Raw genomic sequence first — 20,236 nt, 5'->3', positions numbered from 1 at the left:
AGGCCTCCGTGGCTGGGCTGCAGATGGTGCTACTGGGCAGCTGCGGTGAGGAAGCGGGAGACAGGGAGACATCTGGCGACCCTGCAGCTGCCCCTGCAGAGGGTGGGTGACAGAGCAGGGAGCATTGGCGGCCTGGCACTCACCTGTCACTGATGTTTGCACTGTCCGCATGGGGTCCTGCTCTTGCCTCTGGAAGCAATAGGCCAGGTATTCCAGGAACTGCTCCTGCTCTTCCAGGGAGATCTCGGTCCACCTCTGGATCACCTCAGTCATCCAGCTGTGGTGGCACTCATCTGCCCCAGGAGACCCAGGAGGTGTCACACAGGAGAGCCATAGTGCTGTCCACTCAGCCCTTTGAGGACGCCTGACAGCGCCTGCAGTTCTTGGTGGCCTCACCCTAGGCGGCCCCCTGCCCCACACCCCCTTCTGGCCCAGCACCCCTCACCACTCCCCCTGCCCCCCAAAGGGCTCCTTCTTCCCATCTCCTTCCCTGTCCCCCTCCTCTGTTCCTCTTTGCAAGCTGGTATCTCTAGTATTGGGGTTTGGTCCCAAGCCTTCACCTCTTCCATCCTCCCCCCACCCACAAGGTAGGTGGAGCCCCCCCTTCAGATGGGAGTGCTGCACACACCGGCCGAGCACCCCAGGAGCCAGGCCGCCTCAGCAGGGCATATGCGTCCCCTCCCCAACCTTCATCACACTCTGTGAGGGGGACCTAGCGCCATCCCTGCTACAGAGGAGGCACTTCTGTCATGCGCTTCCCCATCTATGGATTCCCTACTCCATGGATCTCTTGTGGCAACCGTCAATCCGCGGGCCCAGCCCCATCCCCAACATGATCAACTCATGCCATGTCCTAAAACAAAGGCTAATTAGTTATCAGCACTTAAAAATGGGAAGATTTCCTACAAAGCCCAGTTTTTCTGGCTCTTAACCTGCAGGATGGCTGTTATGCGCATTGGGGTCCGGGTGCTTGGGTCCCAACACCAGCACAAACTGTGTGACCCTGGACATGTCACTCAACCTCTCTGTGCCATTGTTTTCTCATCTGGGAAGTGGGGCTAGCCTGAGCACCCATTTCACAGCCTGGCGTGAAGACCAAACGCAGCGACCTGACAGACATGCAGAATCCAGCCTGGCACAGTGACAGGGAGCATTCCCACTGTCGAGGGTGCCCCTTCTACAAGGGCCACTGGCAGGGGCAGAGCACCCCATTAGGTCCCTCCTCCCCTGCGGCTCCCCATCGCCTCAGCCCCCTGCCGACCCCCCCCCCACCCCGTGAGAGGAGACTGTGAGGGTGAAGGAGGAGAGAGACCCAGCCCTCCCGCATCCCTGTGCACAGACCCTTCCTCTGCGCCTCCAGTTCCTGCTGCAGCCCCCGGAGTTTCTCTTGGATGCTGGGGGATTTAGGATCTTCGACGTAAGCCATCACCAAATCCAGGAGCGCCACTTCCACGCCTGCCCCAGCGATTGCCCTCCCTGTTTAGAGCAAAAAAATACCCTCAGAAGCACATTGACGCCAGGGGGGGGGGGGGCAGTGGCGGGGCGGCTCAGTCCCGCCTCCTCCCACGTATTTGCTTGAAGTCACACCTGCAGTCAGTCCACCCACTGGTTCTCCCAGGTGCCCAGAGCCCTGGCCCACACACCCCTCCTGGGCCCACCCTATGGTGCGAGTGTGTGGGAGAATGAAGCCCAGTCCCTTGCTCCAGGGGGGACAGAGCCTGAGGGTCAGGCTGGGCTCCAGAGCCCCTCAGGACCAGGTGGGACCTCACCCCTGCCCCACCCCAGCCTGGAGCCACGGTGAGGTCTGAGTGGCTTTGTTGAGGTGGTTTCTGCATCTGGCCAGGAGCAGCCAGAGAGGGCCCAGGAGGGACACCCAGGAGGGACACCCAGGAGGGACACCCAGCCATACTGCTTTTCTGTATGAACAAAATAGAAGCTCTTGGCACCTTAGCCCAGAGTGGTGGGGGCTTCTGCTTTGGTGCAGCATGGCCCCCCTGCCCTGCCCACAGTGTGGCCTCTCCCTCCACGGGCCACGTCCTTGTGCTCCTTTGCGCTCTCCCTGGGAGTCAAGCCTCTCTCTTTTGTGACTCTTAGCACATAGGACATATTTTCCCTCTCAGTTTGCCGATCACCTCGGACTGATCCCACTTGCTGCCTTCGACACACCCAGAGCCCACTGGACAGTGCCCATGGTGCTGGCGCTCCAGGGTGTTGGCCTGGACTCTGATTCTGCCCCTCCTGGCTTGTGGCCTTAGCACATCACTTAGACCACATGCCTCTTGATTTTGGTGGTCACCCGTCTTGTACGGCTCTCACAGAATGCCACAGGCTGGGTCATCTACAAAGAGCAGGAACTCATCTCCCGCGTTCTGGAGGCCCAGAAGCCGGCACCCCGTGAGCTGCTCCATCCCATGGTGGGAGGCAGACAGCAGGAGGGAGAGAGGAAGAGCAGGCCCACTGGCGAGGCCACTCCTGGGAGAGTGACATTAAGCAGCCTGTGAAGGCACAGTCCTCGTGACCTAAGGACTTCTTAGGGCCCCACCTCCCAACACCATTGCACTGAGGATCCCGTTCCCAGCCCATGAACTCTAGAGACAGACACACAGCCATCCCCAACTGCACAGCTGGCGGGGAGCTGGTTCCTGGGGGACAGCGAGCACTGAAGGATCAGCACAGGTCAAGCCTGAGGTCAGCGGCTAGGTCCCATGCCCAGCGTCCCCAGGGACTCACAACAAGGGGGGTACTTACCTTCCATGGGATGGTACATCAGTGAGAACTTTTCTCTCAGGCTGGACAGCTGGTCTGCGAGAGAGCAGAGGCAGGAGAGGGTCACCAGCTGTGCTGCGCAGTGCTCCCAAGACGCGTGTAGATGGCCTCCCGGGAAGGCCTTCCTGCCAGCGCCTGCCACCAGCGAGGCCCTGCTGCGGCTCTTCAGAGCTGCCTTCCACTCCGCCCTCAGTGAGCTCAGACGCTGCCTTGACATCCCCAATTTACACCACGGAAATTGGCAAACACCAAACCGGAGGACTCTCCTGTTTCCAGGGAGCAAGCCTAGCACTCCCTCCAGATGCACGGAGCTCAGAGCCATCCCCCAGCCATGGCCAATGCTGGGCCGTTGGAGGGGACAGCAGCTCCGCTCAACTTTAACTAACATGTGGTGAACACAGACGTCAAGGAACATCCAAGCAGGACACCTAGAACAGTGCTTGGCACACAGGAGACACCAAAAGTAGGTGTTTGGGGAAGGGCCAGTGGCTCAGATGTGAGTTCTTAACAACAGGAATGATACTTCCATAGACAACCAACGGGACCACCATGTCCAGCTACATGTCCGGCTCTGGTCTGGGCATCTTAGACACATCAGGCATTTAAACCTCACACCTTCTGTAGGAGACTGGGAATTGCTGTGGTCTCCACTTCAAGGAGGGAGACGTTGGGTCACAGCTTAAGCAGCTTTCCTGGGTCACCAGAGTACACGAGACATAGCAAGGACGTGGATCCAGGCACAGACCTGGATTTGAACCACCATGGACCCTGCATCCATGCTCACTGGCCAATGACTCAAGGAAAGTCACTGGCCTGTGACTCCATGGATATCAGCAAAATGCAGTGACTATAGCATCCACTTCTCAGGAACATCATAAGGACTGTGTGACAGAGCAGGTGTTCCCAGTGCTTTTATCCACCTGGCCCTGTCCCCACTGCTTGAGCAGGGTAAACTCACTGAATCCTCATGACTGCTCCTATTACCACCCCATGTTATGGATGCAGAAACTGAGGCACAGAGAGATTGAGTAACTTTTTAGAGGTCACACAGCACGTGTAAACTGGGAAAACAATTCTTCCAAGGCAGCCTGCACTCTCAGCCACTCTCATCACCCTGGCTGCCCCTGATAAAGGCTGAGGAGATGGCAATAATTTCAAGAAAGACAGTTTCAAGGACAATGACACACAGGTCTTTCATCTTCCATGTGTAGGAAAAGTATGGTGAAAATCCTTGTATAAAATACCTTGAAGCTTTGACCCTTCTGTTCTCCAAATACTCACCCCAAATAAATTTCCTGATTTCTTCAAGGCTGGCTAGAGCACTTCCCCATAAACCTACAGAGACGACAGAAGTCAAGTCACAGTTGCTCAGAGACCCGGGAACTAGAGCACAAACCTTGCATCTGCTAGAAGGAAGCACAGGATCAGCACCCGACCCACCAGTGCAGACACCAACCTCCTCAACCGGACACCTAACGCTCAAGACCTACAACCGAGAATCAAATACCAGGACAGCATCAAATTAAAAATTTGCTGCAAAGCAAAGGAAATGATTGAGAGTGCGAATAGAGCTCACAGAATGGGAAAGATCTTTGCCACCTGCATCAGATAGAGCAGAGATAGCATTAATCTCCAGGAAAAATAAAGAACTCAAAAAAATGGGCTGTGGCTGTTGCTCAGTGGTAGAGCGCTCATCTAACACGTGCAAGGCCCTGGGTTCGATTCTCAGCACCACATAAAAGTAAAATAAAGGTATTGTGTCCAACTACAACTAAAAAATAAAATATTTTTTAAAAACAAGAACTCAAAAAACTCTACACAAAAAGAAAAACCCAAATAACTCAATCCACAGATGGATAAAAGAATTAAACAGACTTTTCTCAAAAGAAGAAATACAAATGATCAACAAATATATGGTTCAACGTCCCTGGCAATCAGGAAATGCAAACAAAACTACATTGAGATTTTTAACTTGCTCTAGTAGGAGTGGCACTTATCGAGAAGACAGGTAATAAATTGGATATGGTGGTGCACACCTGTAATCCCTGTGGCTCCGGACGCTGAGGCAGGAAGATCGCAAGTTCAAAGCCAGCCTCAGTAACTTGGAGAAACCTCTCAAATAAAAAATAAAAAGGGCTGGGATGTGGCTCAGTGGTAAAGTACCTGGGTTTAATCCCCAGGACCAACCAATAAAATACAAATAAGAATAGATGCAGTCAGGATGTGGGGGAAACGGTCCACACATTAATTGCTAGTGAGACTGCAAATTAGTACAACTGCACTAGAAGGAGTGTACAGATTCCTCAAAAGACTAGGAATGAAACCACCCCATGATCAGCCCTCCCACTCCTCAGTATCCATCCAAAAGGGCTAAAACCAGAGTACTCTAGTGATATCGGCACATCAAGTTCATAACAGCATAATCCACAATAATCAAGTCATGGAACCAGCCCAGCCGTCCACTCACAGACAAGTGGATAAAGAAAATGTGACACACACACACACACACACACACACGAGAGTTTTACTCAGCCATAGAGAAAAATAGTAGCATTTGCTGGTAAATAAATGCAAGTGGAGAAGATCGTGCTAAATGAAATAAGCCAGTCTCAGAACGTCAAGGGCCAGGGGTTTCTTGCACACACAGCAGGCTGCTTATGTGAGCCCTGCCATGAAACCACCTCTCCTGGGTCATCTGCTGTCTCATCAAGGAGGCCTCAGAGAGGCACAGATGACCCAGAAGTAAGAATGCACATTCCTGAAGCCCCCGAGTCCTTTCTTTTCCTTCCAGGAACACAGGCGCTGGGCAGAGCTCAACCCTCAGGAGGGACACTCCCATCTCCCCTCCACTTTATAATCTGCTTATCCCTGTCGGACCCTGGTACTGACCTCTCAGGAAGGTCAGGTCTCGCTCCGGCTCTTGTCTGACCATTCTGCCCCCCTTGAATTGGCTTCCAAAGTGGGTGGCGGCCACATAGGCCCTGAGCGCAGGGTAGCCAGCGTGGTGAGGGGTGAACTCAAACCAGGTCTCTGTGGAGGAAGCACAGGGTGAGCAGTCAGCACACAGCCAAACACAGTAGGTGCTCAGGGGAAAAAAATCTCTGAAACACAGACTGTCAACCAGGACACAGTCTCCAGACTGCGTGGCCTCAGAGACTCGGTGGGGATCCCACCCCCAGAGCTTTGAGTCCTTATTCTGCTGGAGGCAGCTTCCTATGCCCACGACATCCTGCTGCCAGTCCTTCCCAAGCTCCCACTCCCATCATCCAGCTGCAAGTCCCAGCTGTCGGAGCTGGAGCGCAGGGACGTCTAGACGCTGGGACACAGAGGGCTCTCTGCGCATGCCAGGGAGTCACTGGGATACTCCATGGAGGGAAACCACACCATCAGATTTTTGTTCTGGAAACTTCCACTAGGCAGCCAGGGAAGGAGGTGATGTGAGACCCTGTCCAAGATGTGGTGAGGAGGGCCGTGGACTCTGGGGAGGAGAGGCAGTTTGGATGTCTTGGGAAGGACTGGGCTGGAGGGCCTTCTGGAAGGACGGGCTCCACCCCTCAGTGGGGAAACAACACAGGCTCCACATTGGGAGGAGAGAGACTGAGCAGCAGCCCTGGGGACCACTGAGCCTGGAGAGGCCAGGAGATGTCCCGCACAGGAACCCCGCCCGGGTGGGAGAAATCAGGCGTGTTTGCTGCGTGGACAGAGGCGTGTTCTGCTCAGGGAGCTGGGTCAGGAGGTCTCCATCTCAGGGTCTAAATTGGAACTTCTGGAAAGCCATAGCACCTGGTCCCAGGAGGAAGACGAGGTGTGAAAGGCAAGAACCACCCCCTGCTCGGGCCCTCCAGTGCCCCTGTTAGGACTGTCTGATCCCCAGCCAGCCAGCGTGTGCCCTCAAGTGGCTTCTAGGAACCCCCTCTCCCTGAGCGCCCGGTCCTGGCTGCCCTCCGAGGAGCCCTTGCTCCCCCGGGGCTCCCCAGAGGGAAGGTCCGAGGCGCTTCCTGGCATTTCACCCTGTGCCTTCGGACCCCCAACCTCCCCCTCCCTCCGATGTTTGGCTTACTCTGGTTTTTTTCCTTCTGCCAGGCAGAGTGGAGGTCATTGTCAATGGCTGCAAATATTGGGTAGGGCATCGTCCCCTCGTCCACAAGCGTCTTCATGCTGGACAAATGAGAGCCCTGCAGCTTGGAGGAAAAGCACCGAGGTTGACTGGAGGGCAGAGGGTGCCTGGCTGGCCTCACGGCTCCTCCCATTATGGGGACCTCCCTGCACAGTCACTCTGGGCTGGAATGTCCGTTCTCCCCTTTCATCTTTGGAAACCCATTTCAACAAACGACTCTCAGTGTACAACAGGTGTTCGTTCGGTGGATGACTCTAAACACAAGCGTCATCTTTTCTGCACCTCTTTCCTGGGTGCCCCCGGGAGGATCAACTGCAGCCTGACCTGTGTGCCTTGGCCCTGCCCCTGAACCTTGTGCAGGTGGCTTGGTGTGGTCACGAGGTCCAATGCTGGGGGTGGACTGCCCTGCGTGGTCTCCACACCCACCGTCTGACCGCAAAGCCTGGGTGTTTAACCATCTTACAAGATGAAGATCAGCGGGGCAAACGCAAGGCTTCCTGTGTCTGTCCTTGTGGGGTTCCAGCAACACGCGTGGCCAGGAATTGAAAGCACACATTTAGTTGGGAAATCCCTTGGGAACAGCAGGAGTGCAACCAGGTGGGAGCAAGGATTTGCCCCATGAGGGATCCCTGAAGGGGCCTCCACACAGTTCCCACATTGCATACACCTGCGAGGGCAACAGCCATGGACAGGGGTGACAGGGCCTGTGTCCACAACTTCTCAAACGCTCACACTGGGGGAGGAACAGTCTGCCTCATAACATATTATTTTGGAGGGGAGTATCTGGGAATTGAACCCAGGGCTGCTTCACCACCGAGCACATCTGCAATCCTTTTTATATTGTTATTTTGAGACACGGTTGTTGAGTTGCTGAGGCTGGCCTTGAACTTGCCATCCTTCTGCCTCAGCCTCCAGAATCACTGTGATTACAGGCTTCTGCCACCACACCAGGCTTGTAACAGAGTTCAGAGGGTACAGTGCCGTTCTGTTAATGGCAGATCCTACGCTGTACAGTGGATCTCCAGGGCTGACTCGCCTCACATAACTGAAACTTTATATCCTTTGAGCAACAGGCTCCCATTTCTGCCTCCCCTCTGCCCCAGGTCCTGCAGCCACTGTTCCAGCCTTGGTTTATGAGAAATAGAAAATCTCCATGGTCCACTTTCAAAATACAGTATTTAACTTTAAATGTAAAATGACTTTGGATGTAGGAGAGGCAGCTGGAGGGGAGAGCAGAGTGGAAAGTTACAAGAAGGTAACAACAGAAGGTCAAAATGCACAGCATCTTGACAGACAGGTGGTGAGAAGGAAGGGGCCACCTGGCCCTCAGAGCTAAAGGTATATGTGCCAAAAGGCTCTCCACCCAGGGGGACTTTCCTACCACAAGGGACAAAAGGAGGTGGGGACAACTAAAGATATATTTGTTTAAATAACCCAATGGTCATTTCAACAGATGCTAATGCCTAGTGGTCAAGTGCCCTCTCTCCTAATAGCTGTTGGAGCCAAAGTTTGCTGTCAGCCCCACCCTAGGGGCAACAAGCCGGTGCCCTTGCCTCAGGGACAAAGCCCAGCAGACAGCCTGCTCTGTGCGCCTGCTTTGGTCTTAATTGCTGTGCGTCCTTCTGCACATGGAAAAAAAATCTTGCCCTGCTGACAGAGCTGATGAGCCCCCGAATGTTCCTTATTGACTTCCGGGGTTGCAGGACCCCTGATATTTCCAACATGCCAATGACAGTTTGACTGTCCCCGAGGCCTCCCGGAAGTGGAGCCATGCTGCCTGGATCCTCCTGTACCTGGCTCAGTTCAGCAGGTGCAATCCCAGGGACCGGCCCATGACGAGCCCTGACCTGCACCTCTGACACCAGCACCTCGGAGCACAGAGGTCTTAGGAGGAGACGGATACGTTTGTACCTTGAATTGTGACAATGGCGTCACAGTACATACAATTGTCCAAACTCATCTAGATGTACACGTTAAACACGCATGCAGGTCCCAATACTGTGTATATCAATTACATCTCAGTGAAGCTTAAAAGCAGCAGATTAAACTATGAGAGAGAGAGACAGAGAGACAGAGAGAGAGAGAGATCCCGACTCCATTCTCACTCTATTACAGGTCCCCTCTGTCATTGCTCAGGCACACCTGTCCCCCAGGTGACACTCTGGCAAGAATCCTATTCCCACAAGTCTTTTCAGCCACCATCCCATAGTGCAGGCTTTCTCTATCCCTTGCTCCAATGTCTAAGAAGGGGACAGTGTTAGCCCAACCCAACAGGTAAAAACAGGAGTCCATTGGAGGACCACCTCATTTTGGGCTCCCACCCCATGGTCACCCTAACACTCCTGCTCTGAGAACTGTACCCCACATGGAGGTCGCCGTGGCACCATGGACATTTGGACCCTAGGTAGCATCTGCCCTGACTCCAGATGACCGGGTGGTGTCTTCAGGCAACAAGGGGCTCAGTCCCGGGGTTGGAGGCTCTGGAGGTGAACACCCGGCTGCTGTGGGGCTGGGAAAACATGTTCTACTAAGTTCATGGAGAAGCTGAAAAATCAATCTGCCCACACTCAGCCAGGGACAAAGGAGAGAAAGTCAACTTGGGTCCCTGCTGCCCTCAGACACCCTGGGATCTTTCCTAGAGAGCAGGTTACTTTATTCTTGGCATAAATGAATCAGAGTCTGATTCTGCTACCTGCAACCAGAGCAATATCTTTCAGCCTTGAGGCAAGAGCTAGGCACCCAGATCTGGAGGCTGAAAGCCTTAAAAGGTGTAAAGGGACATGTTGGCCAAGATCTTCCCTAGTCCTACCCCTGAAGCCCCAGGTCCTCCTCTGGGGGTGACTTACTTCTCGGGTTTGTTTGGAGACGACCAAGTAGGCCCAAAAGTCAGTCAGAGAGTAATTCTTCAACGTCTTCGCTGACCAGACGGCTTCCTGCAGGCTACTGTGCCTGTCCCACTCCCTCTGGTCAAATCGACGTTTCAGTTCGGCCTCGATGTCTTCCAAGTTCCCGTCCTTGGCATAAAATGAAGACATTGCCCTGGGGATAGAGGAAGCAGGCTAGGCTGTGTGGAGGGCCTGACTGTGGACCAAGAGGGCTGGGAGGGCCTTCATCAGCCCCGCAGGCCTCCCTTCCTGGGAGACGTAAGTAAGACTGCAGAACATAAAGCTCAAGGGAGGCTTCAAACAGCCTCTGGGGTGATAGTTCCATTTTATAGACAGGAAAATGAGAGCAAGACAGAAGCGATTGATGAGAGCCAAATAGCGTTTTTCAGACTAACATTTATCAAGAGTTGATAGGCGACTGTCACAGGTGTTATCTGTAGATATTTATAACAAACCAACAAAAAGTAATAAGATTATCTTCAATTCACAGAGGAAGACACGGAGGCACAGAGAGATTAAGCAACTTCTGCAAGATCACACAGGTAATGTGAAGTAGAACTGGATTGTTTCCATATAGTCGACCACCTTCCCATTATCTTCTGTAGCGTGCCTGAGAGCATCATGCTGAGAACCAGCCCAGATAGGTAGACTTTTCCAAGGAGGAACACCTGACCATTCCTAGTAAGGAGACTTGACATCCATTTGTTCAGTCAATAAATAGTTTTGCTGTTCGTATTCTACTTCCTGAGTGCTGCCCAACCTGGCCCTGTCCAACGTGCTCAGCACAGCCACACGCAGCTCTTGAGCCCTTGAAATATGACAACTGTGACTTAAGAATTGGATTCTCAATTGTACTTAATTTTAATTAGCTTTTTAAAAAATTTTTAATATACATATTAGTTATAGATGGACATGATGCCTTTTTTTAATCTATTTTTATGTGATGCTGAGGATTGAGCCCAGTATATCACATGTTCCAGGCAAGCGCTCTGTCACTGAGCCACAACCCCAGCCCCAAGTTGAATTAATTTTTCCAATTTAAATTCCCCTTGGTTCCTGGGAAGCGGAAGCACCTTTGGAAAGAGGTGGGTCTGGAACACTGCTTCTCAGCTGCACATTCACGGTCACTTCCAACAGGGCTCGAGCTTCCACACTGGAAAGTGCTGAGTGTGAACTGTGCACGACTCTCAAAGAGAGTCTGAGAGAGGAAAGAAAAATCTGCTTACTAGCATTTGTACTGACCTCGTGCCAGACCACTAAGGTCTCAGAAGTGTTGGGTTAAAAAGAAGACACACTGTTACAGTTTGTTACAGCTCTTTCAAACAACGCTACTAGAAAATTTTATTGTTATTAATTAATTTATTGTCCTGGGAATTGAATCCAGGAACCCTTTACCACTGAGCCACATCCCAAGTCCTTTTCATATTTATTTTGAGAGAGGGCCTCATGAAGTTGCTGAGGCTGGCCTCGAACTTGCAAACCTCTTGCCTCAGCCTCCAGAGTCGCTGTGTCACAGATGTGTGCTACCATGCCCAGCTTAATACTATTTTTTGAAACAGGGTCTCCCTGGGTTGCCCAATCTGGTCTCCAACTCCTGGACTCTAAGTGATCCTCCTACTTCAGCCTCACTAGTACTGGGACTATAGGCTTGGCACCACTGCACCCGGCTTGAAAATTTAAATAAAAGGTGCAGCTTAGGCTGTGTTTCTATGGGATGCATTGCTTACCATTGTCACCTTGTTTACAACAGCCCTCAAGCCTGTTAACCTCTCTGACATTTGTGGAAACCAAGGCCCAAGGAGGTGACATGGGGCGCATAACAGCTCACAAAGGACAGCTCCAGGAATTTAAGGCTTCCTCCCACCCACAGGCTGCAGCACCTGCACCCTGAAGGAGATGTTGCCTCTCCTGGGGCAGCAGCGCTACCTGGGGGTAGCCACAGGGCAGTTCGGCTAAGCCCTGTGCCCTGTGGCTGGGAACCTGGGGCTCTTAGGTGTGAGAGGCAGGACCAGCCTCGCCCCTGAGCTCTGTGTCCCTGTTCTTCACGCTGGTTCTTGCCATCCGTCATTAACCTCCTCTCTCACTCAGCCCCCAGCCAGTCCAGCTTCACCTCCCGCACAGAAAACGTGCCCAGGTGGACGAAGGTCTGCCCTGGGCATAGGAGCAGGCTCTGAGTCCCCTTCATCCCTGCCATCTGGGGCCTCCAGAGTGAGCAAGTCCCCCAGACCTAATGCAGTGCTCTGTCATAAAGGCAGGGGAGTCTCGAGCAGCTGTATTCGTCTCATCCACCTGAAGCATAAAACCACTCATGGACGTGAAGGTTCATCACAGGCACTTACCACACTGCTTGTCCCAGGCCTTCTGTGGTCCAGGGAAGCAGTTCAGTGTTTGTGGCCTATTGCTGGCACAGAGCCCCTAATGCCCTTGGGAGTTCCTGATGACAAGAACAAAGTTGTCCCTTCTGTTCTAATGAAATGACTCTTGGCCCAGGGCTTCTAACAGCTTCAGGATGGGACTGGTCACCAGGAAGACCAAAGCCTGGAACTTTCAGCCCAGATCCACACCTCCAGGGCTGGGGACAAGAGGGGCTGGATATTGGGTTCAATCCCCAATGGGCAATAATTTCATCAATCATGTCTCTGTGATGAAACCTCCATAAACCCTAAACCACAGGGTTCAGAGACCTCCTGGGCTGCGGAACTCATGGAGATGCAGGGAGAGAGTGTGCTCGGAGGGCATGGTGCTCCCCGGCCCCCAGCCCCTGCCCTGTGCACCTCTTCCTCTGGCTGTTCCTAAGTTCTCTGCTTCACAATAACTTGTAAATGGAAGCAAAGTTGTTCCTGAGCTCTGGGAGCTGTCCTAGGAAATTGTGGAACCCGAGGAGGAGGTCATGGGAATTTATAGCCAGTCCCTCAGAAGTCCTGGTGGCGCAGAACTTGGTGTGTGACATGGAGCCAGTCCTGTGGGGCTCAGCCCCTTTTGCTGATGGGATCCCACGCCACTCTGGGTAGACAGTGTCAGAATGCACGCAATTCGTGGGACACCCAGTGGTGATGGAGGCTTGAGGAAGAGCGCAGGAAACATCAGGACAGTGGTCACCAGAGAGTGGGAGGGTGGGGAGGCAGGGACTGGGCAGAGGCTGGTAACAGGAAAGAGTTACTGCCAGAGAGGAGTGAGTCCTGGTGTTCCATCACACAGGGGGGTCCAGGCAGTGAGACTGTATCGTGTCATTCAAAATAGCCAGGAGAGAGGACTGGAAATGTTCTCAACCACCAGAATTGATGCATATTGGAGACGGGTGGATGATCTAAGCATCCTGAGGGATAATCACACAATGCACCCAGATGCCAAAGCTTCACACTGCACCACATGCAGACATATCATTATTATCTGACACTTAACCCAGTGAGTCCCAGCTTCCCAGATGTCAAACACGCATAAAAACTTAAAGAGAGCTGAGTGCCATGGCACACATCTGTAATCCCAGCCACTCAGGAGGCTGAGGTGAGAGGATCTCAAGTTCAAAGCCAGCCTCAGCAACTTAGTGAGGCCCTAAGGAACTCAGTGAGATCTTGTCTTTAAATAATAAAAAGGGCTGGGGATATGGCTCAGGGTATTTGAGCTCCCCTGGGTTAGATTCGTGGCATTTAAAAAAAAAAAAAAAACCTTAGTATAGCATATAATAGACAACATATCTACTAATTATATAATAAAAATGATTGTGTATAATTATAATAATAATACATACGATCTAAATTTTATTTCCAACCTATTTTAATACACCAGGGCAAAATTTATCGAATTTTTACAAAACTGAAAACTTGTGACTTAATGGGTTAAAAAAAAAAAAACAGAAAAAGAAAAGACAGCACACATTTAGTTATCAGAAGGGAAAACCTTCTTCACCCTCCTGACCAATCAGAAGTGCAGCCAACTCACCAAGTGGACCCTGAGACACCCGCGAGGTAAGTGACGACATCCAGCAGCCCGTGTCGCCTCAGCTCGCTCAGGACCCCGAGGCAGGCGATGTGGGCGCGCAGCCCTCCGCCAGAGCACAGCACAGCAATGACTGGAGCCTGGGCATCAGGAAAGGCCAGTTAGAGGGTCTGCGCCTGGGGACGAAGCTGTCCCTTGGGCAGGGGTAACCTGTGTCTGTTGCCACCACTGTGGAGGTGCAGGTGGGTGTCCTCCTATTTCCGCCCCTGCCCCGCGGGGCTGAGAGGCACCCCAGAACCCTGCACAGGGGCATCGTGGGCCCGGAGCCTCCCTGTCCTCACCTGCTCTGCCTGGATGCACAGTCCGTGTAGAGCCCTCAGCACCTGGTGGCTGCGTTTCTGCACCGCCACCCTCTCTTCTTCCTGGAGCCCGGGGATGATGAAAACCCCAGAGCTGACAGGGAGGAAAAGGAACAAAACACTTGAGAAGCTTCGCCCTGAGAGAAAATGAATAAAACTATCCAGTTTATCCAGCATGACGGCGGCCGGGGGTAGCCACCAGCCACCAGCCACCAGCCGGGAGGTGATGGAGCAAAGGTGCAGAGAGCACATGGAACAGGCAGAACAAAGAACTGCAGCTCTCTCAGGGATGACTCGCTACAATTACAATATTTTGGATCAAATGAGTATAAATTCAATTAGCCCTCAGCATCGGCAGGCTCCACGTCTGCAAATTCCACCAACCTCAGGTCAGACACAGGGGAAACTGAGGATGTATATACGTTTTTCTTGCCATTATTCCCTGAAGATACAAGGTGACAGCATTTACATTGTATCAGGCTTTGGAGTCATTGGGGATGATTTACTGTCCACGCGAAGGTGTGCTCAGGTTATGTACCAACACTACACCGTTTTGTATTATGATTACATTATATTATTATTAATTATATTATATTTCATAAACTATATTGGAGCATCCAGGGATTTGGGGGGGTTGATGGTGGTCCTGGAACCAGTCCCTTGTGGATACCAAAGGAATTCTTCAGTAGATTATTAAGATTAATAGCATGGCTAGGCATGGTGATGCACCCCTGAAATCCCAGGGGCTCTGGAGGCTGAGGCAGGCAGATTGCAAGTTCAAAGCCAGTCAGCAAAAGCAAGGCGCTAAGCAACTCAGTGAGACCCTGTCTCTAAAGAAAATACAAAATAGGACTGGGATGTGGGTCAAGTGCCCCAGAGTTCAATTCCTGGTACCAAAGAAAGAAAGAAAGGGCAAGGTGCAGCCACAGTGGAAACAGCTTAGCAGCCCCCAGTGTCGAACAGAATTGCCACATGGTCCAGCAGCTTCATTCCCAGGTGCACAGTGAAAAGACCTGGAAACAGGCGTTCCTGAAAAAAGTGTGTACCCGCGTTCACAGCAGCACTTCCTGTAACAACTGACAGAGGAACACAACCCAAAAGTCTACCAAGTGACAACAACTGAGCATAGTGAGTTCCAGCCACACGTGGAGACATGGCTCAGCCCTGAAGAACCTGTGGCCCAGGTTGGAAACACCACCGCAGGCAAGGGCCAGATCCTGCTTGATCCACCTGTACAGGCAGATCCAGAGACAGGAAGCCGCCCATAGGTGCCAGGGTTGGGATGGAGAGCAATGAGTGACACTCCATGGTACAGACTCAGCTTCAAAAATGGCCAGAGTGAGGTGGAGGCGGTGGTTGGACCACATTGGTATGTTCTCAGTGTCACCAGATGATTCACTTTAAAATGGCTTCAAGGGGCAATTTTATGGCGCCTGTATTTTTGTGCAATAAAAAACTAAGTAGACAAAACAATTAACACCCGCCACCTATTTCCATCTACTTTTTACAATACAGTTACAAAGCATTAAATTGCATGTGACTCACCTGTTTTCATTGTGTGGGGATGATGTGCAGGGCTGCCCGCAGCTCATCTTGTATAATGGCCTCTATCTATTTTATTTGAAATGTTTTCCTTGATCGCCGCACGCCCACTTCCCGTTTGGCAACAGGTTGAAGAAGACGGTTTGGGTTCCGGAGGGACCTCTAGCTGGGGGGACGATTCCAGATGAGGGTTCCCTAGAACAGATCAGATCCTGGAGCTGTCCTCCCTGCGTGCTTCGTTGCCTAACCAACATCCCAGTACCCAGCAAAGACCTGGGGTGGGTGGCGGGAGGGAGAGAGGGTAACTCAGTCCTCTGGCAAATTTGCTGAAAGCTCTTTGGAGGAACTGTCATCGGGCTCCCTGGCTTTGGGCCGAGTGTGTTCTTGTCAGTTAATGGCCTGTTCCTCAACCCACAGGACAGAGGTCCCCTCAAACCATCTACAGTAACATGGACATTCCCAGGATGAAGCTAAGCCAGGGGCCAAGGTGTGTCTTGAGCACACCTGTCATTTCTGTAGCCATTGCCCACCTGGAGTGTGGCCCACACACATCCCGGGTCTACTGTCATTGTGCTCCCACATCTGTCCACCATCTACCTGGAGGTACAGGAGACTGTCACTCCCTGATGAGCAGGGTGGGCGACTTGGTGAGACCACACACCCCAGCGTTGCAAAGTCAGCTGGCTGACCCCCCCATCAGTCCTGGCCTTGTCCTAATCCTGAAGTCCCTTTTGTGTGAAAGGCCCCTGTGAGGACATCTCATGTCCCTGCATGTCCTGCTAAGATACCAGCTGTGAGAGACCTTGGCAGTGGGTCACCATATGGGTCACTGCCAGCCTCCCTGTGTCCTTTTATCCACTGAACACCCTCCTCCTCCATGGCAGGAACTGGATGAAAAAAAGACAAAATTCTGTGGGTAAAATCAACTGTGTGGAAGGAATTACCAGGGGAGTTGGGGACTAACGGTTGGGGACTAGCAGGGTGACAGGGCTCCCATACGCCATGTAGAATGTTTAAAACTTGGCTTAATATTTTGAAATTCTGTTTAGCAGTTGATCTGTTCCTGTGCTAGTGCCTTTTAAGAATGAAATTCTTCGGAGTTTTCCATCACTTATCTGTAAGCTCCTCCCAGGGGGACCCACCCTTCAGGGTGGGTTTGCTGGCTGGCTTCCATGACATAATCACAAGGGGAAAGTTTAAGTTGTGGCTACTTACAGATTGTGGGGTGCCCAGCAGATCCTGAGCTCAGTAGAGTGGAGAGAACAGCAACCAGCAGTGCGAAGCAAGGACAAGGGAAATGCCTGAACCCCACATTTAAAGGAGCCAAGAGGAAGCCAGAGCCCAGCCAATCAGGCAGGAGAAAGGCCTTTATCTTTGGCCACCTGCCTGGGTCACTTGGGTGTGGTGTACCCTTGGAAACTGCCTCCAGGCTGACTTGAAAAAGCCCAACCTACAATTAAAATAGATCCTGAAACCACTTGGAACTCTAAGCACTCAGGACAGTGTCGTACTGTAAAATAATTGCTATGTATTTTAACTCTCTTACAGGGCAAACTCCATGTCCCCATCCACACCCCCAATTCCTCTTGTTTTTCAGAATTCTCTCAGATATTTGCTCATGTTTTGCTGCCAGTAATCTTTTCTTCTCGCAGATTTACTGAGTATCACTGAAAAATAGATATTATTTTTTATTTGTTTCACTGTCCTAGAGATTAAACCCATGGGCCTCCCCAGCACTTTGATTTATTTATTTGTTTAAGACGGGGTTACTCTGAGTTGCTCAGACTGGCCTGTAATCACAGTGGCTTGGGAGGCTGAGGCAGGAGGATCACGAGTTCAAAGCCAGCCTCAGGAAAAGTGAGGCACTAGCCACTCAGTGAGACTCTGTCTCTAAATAAAATACAAAATAGAGCTGCGGATGTGACTCAGTGGTCTAGTGCCCGAGTTCAATCCCTGGTAACAAAACAAAACAAAAAAAAAATCCACAACCTATAAAAGCACTTCTTTTTTGAGGGCAGGGGGTACTGGAGATTGAACTCAGGGTACTCAACCACTGAGCCACTTCCCCAGCCCTATTTTGTATTTTATTTAGAGACAGGGTCTCACTGAGTTGCTTAGTGCCTCAATTTTGCTGAGGCTGACTTTGAACTCGCAATCCTCTTGTCTCAGCCTCCAGAGACGCTAAGATTACAGGTGTGCACCACTGAATACAGCCAAAAAGTACTTCTTCATAATACATTTTATAAGAACAACAGAGCCTGGTGCGGTGGTGCATGCTGGTTATCCCAGAGGCTCAGGAGGCTGAGGCAGGAGAATCTCGAGGTCAAAGCCAGGTTCAGCAACAGCAAGGCACTAAGCAGCTCAGTGAGACCCTGTCCCTAAATAAAATACAAAATAGGGCTTGGGGTTGTGGCTCAGTGGTCAAAAACATTTTTAGCCGTTATGTGTTGCCAAACAGGGTGTCTTTAGCAAGAACTGGGTCACATAGGCTGGGTTTTCTCATGCGAGAAGCATTTCTTATATGAAATGCAGTCGCACGGTAAGATGGATTTGTCTGGCCAAGGCACATATAGTTTGGCCCATAACAAATGGAACTCCCCTAAAGTAGTAGGTAGACATTCACCCCACAAGATGGCAACATCAGGAATGGGAGCTGTGAACACTGGGTACAGGGTGGGTAGCAGGTGCCCCAGCTGTAGAGTCCAATGACATGGCTCAGACCCCTGAACCTTGACCTTTTCCCTAGTTGTCCCACAATAAAGGGAATTGAAGATCCCTCTGGGGAGCATCTTGGAAAACGATCTAACTCAGCACAGGCCTTGAGATCCTTTTATCTGTAGGAGAAATGAAGAGGGTTGACATCAGGAAATGATTGAGACTGTGCTTCTAGGCCCCTCTCTGGTGATCTAGAAGGGGGTCTCACCAAACCTGCTGACTGGTCATCTGTGGATCTGGAAAACAGCTGATTATTATCTTGAATCATCAGTCTTAAAGGGTGGGAGGGAGATTAGGGGAGTTTGAGGTAAATCAATGTTGTGCTGCTAGTTTTGGAGAAACATTCCTGAAATGATCAATGAGAAAGGCCTGGGGAGGGCTGGGGGGCTGTGTGCTTGGGGAGGCACAGGGACTTTCTATGAGGAAGATGTTGTCTACACAGAGCTCAATGACACTGGGAGACCTATGACACTGCTCAGTCGTGTGACTTCCAAAACTGTCGATTTTCAAAGTCAAATAAAAGCAAGCAAAACCAGAGGGTTTACTTCGACTTCTTCCTGCTTCATTAGGACAGACACTCTGTTTTCTCAAAGACAATACTGCCACCTCCTCAATGTTCCACCATTGAGTGGGACTCACAGTTCACTCAGCAACATGGATGGCCTAGGGCTAACAATTTCCTAATGGCCAATCTGGGAGAGCACCATTCTAGGTGCCTTTTATGTGTGACTCATTGAATTCTCAAATGGTTTTTAAAAAACTACTTTTGTTTGTATTTTGTAGAGAAGAAAATAAAAAGCAGAAATTGAATGACCTCTGAGGGCCACAGGCCATGAACAATGTACCAGCCCCACCCTCTAAGTGCTGGACATGGATATGGGCACCAACCCTCTGGGCCCTTTGGCGAGGGCTTACCTGTCTTAGGAGAGTCAGCCAGGGAAGCAGCACCAGCCCCCTCACTTGCCCCACACTGAGCACCACTGTAGTGACCCGAGCTGTTGCCTTTTCTGTTGCTAAAGAGCAGGGAACTTTCACACTGAAGCAGACTGGCACTGTGCCCAGGACAGCTCTGCCACCCCCAGGCAAGTCATGATAAGGGCCTTGGTGAGGCCACGCTCCAGATAAGAAGATGGCATTGCAAAGTGGGCACTTCCCTGAATGAGCAGCCTCGTCACCCCTTAGCTGTTGAGGGGGCAGAGGGCTCACTGATCTCTACCCAGAGTGAGCTGGGAGGAGGTTGGAGAAAATATGTTGTGCGAAGCAGGGACTGGCTTGTTGATGGCACAGGTAAAGGCAGAGTCTAGGAGGCTGAGAGTCCTGGCCAAATCTCAGTCTACCTCCTACTAGCTGAGCTTTGTAGCTGGCAACCAAATCCTGATAGCGACAAGTGTTTCCTTATCTGAAAAATAAGAGATCATAACTGTACTAACTCGACAGATTTCTGGGGTGAGTTAAGGGAGGTAATGCACCAGACGCTGAGGGCCACCTCTGCCTCATTTTATTCCCTTTGAGGGACCCCTTTAATAAAAAATAAGCAAATAAACTAAAAAAAACAGCAATCTCCATTCATTGATTCATTGTGAATTTGTTGCTGGGAAATGGCCCCCAGCCCACTTTGTTATATGAAGCAAGAATTACTCATAGAATCAGAAAAAAACAACTAGGAAAACAATGGAGGTGAGACAAGCCCAGGCTGAAAGCCTACACCAGAGTTTGCTTTGTTTCTGGCCACCTGACTGGAAGGCCCCACTGTCCCTGATGCCACACAGTAGGCTGGTGCCCCAGGCTTTGGGATGACCCTAGCATTGGTCAACCCCAGAGAGCTGTGCTGAACCCAAGGAATTCTTTTGTGATAAGGAACACGTACAGGAACAGCTCAGGAAAGCAAACACATTGCGCATCCATTACGGGAATAA

General features: G+C 51.3%; 1 protein-coding gene across 3 annotated transcripts in view; it reads right to left on the bottom strand.

The window, feature by feature from the left end:
* Positions 1–19,561, bottom strand: part of Pla2g4c (phospholipase A2 group IVC) — a 31,254-nt gene extending 11,693 nt beyond the window's left edge. Inside the window, exons 1-11 of one of the 3 annotated variants that reach the window (XR_006856525.2) lie at positions 16,821–17,189; positions 15,609–15,800; positions 14,046–14,157; positions 13,708–13,844; positions 9,730–9,922; positions 6,827–6,947; positions 5,656–5,796; positions 4,048–4,101; positions 2,749–2,802; positions 1,342–1,476; positions 144–293 (exon numbers count right to left, since the gene is read on the bottom strand). Coding sequence is in view for 2 of the 3 variants with exons in the window: in XM_046465904.2 (XP_046321860.1) it covers positions 144–293; positions 1,342–1,476; positions 2,749–2,802; positions 4,048–4,101; positions 5,656–5,796; positions 6,827–6,947; positions 9,730–9,922; positions 13,708–13,844; positions 14,046–14,157; positions 15,609–15,655 (1,144 nt within the window). In the remaining variant the exon portion in view is untranslated. Of the gene's footprint in view, positions 1–143; positions 294–1,341; positions 1,477–2,748; positions 2,803–4,047; positions 4,102–5,655; positions 5,797–6,826; positions 6,948–9,729; positions 9,923–13,707; positions 13,845–14,045; positions 14,158–15,608; positions 15,801–16,820; positions 17,190–19,235 lie in introns of those variants that run through there. The other 2 variants (XM_046465904.2, XM_046465903.2) reach the window with 2 other exon arrangements.
* Between the last annotated feature and the right edge of the window lie 675 nt (positions 19,562–20,236).

Source organism: Marmota monax, unplaced genomic scaffold (genome assembly GCF_021218885.2).
Source record: "Marmota monax isolate L192 unplaced genomic scaffold, Marmota_monax_Labrador192_F-V1.1 WCK01_AAM20220418_F8-fsc00160, whole genome shotgun sequence".
Lineage (NCBI taxonomy): Eukaryota > Metazoa > Chordata > Mammalia > Rodentia > Sciuridae > Marmota > Marmota monax.
Note: the sequence above shows the minus strand (reverse complement) of the source record. Positions and strands in the feature narration are given on the sequence as shown.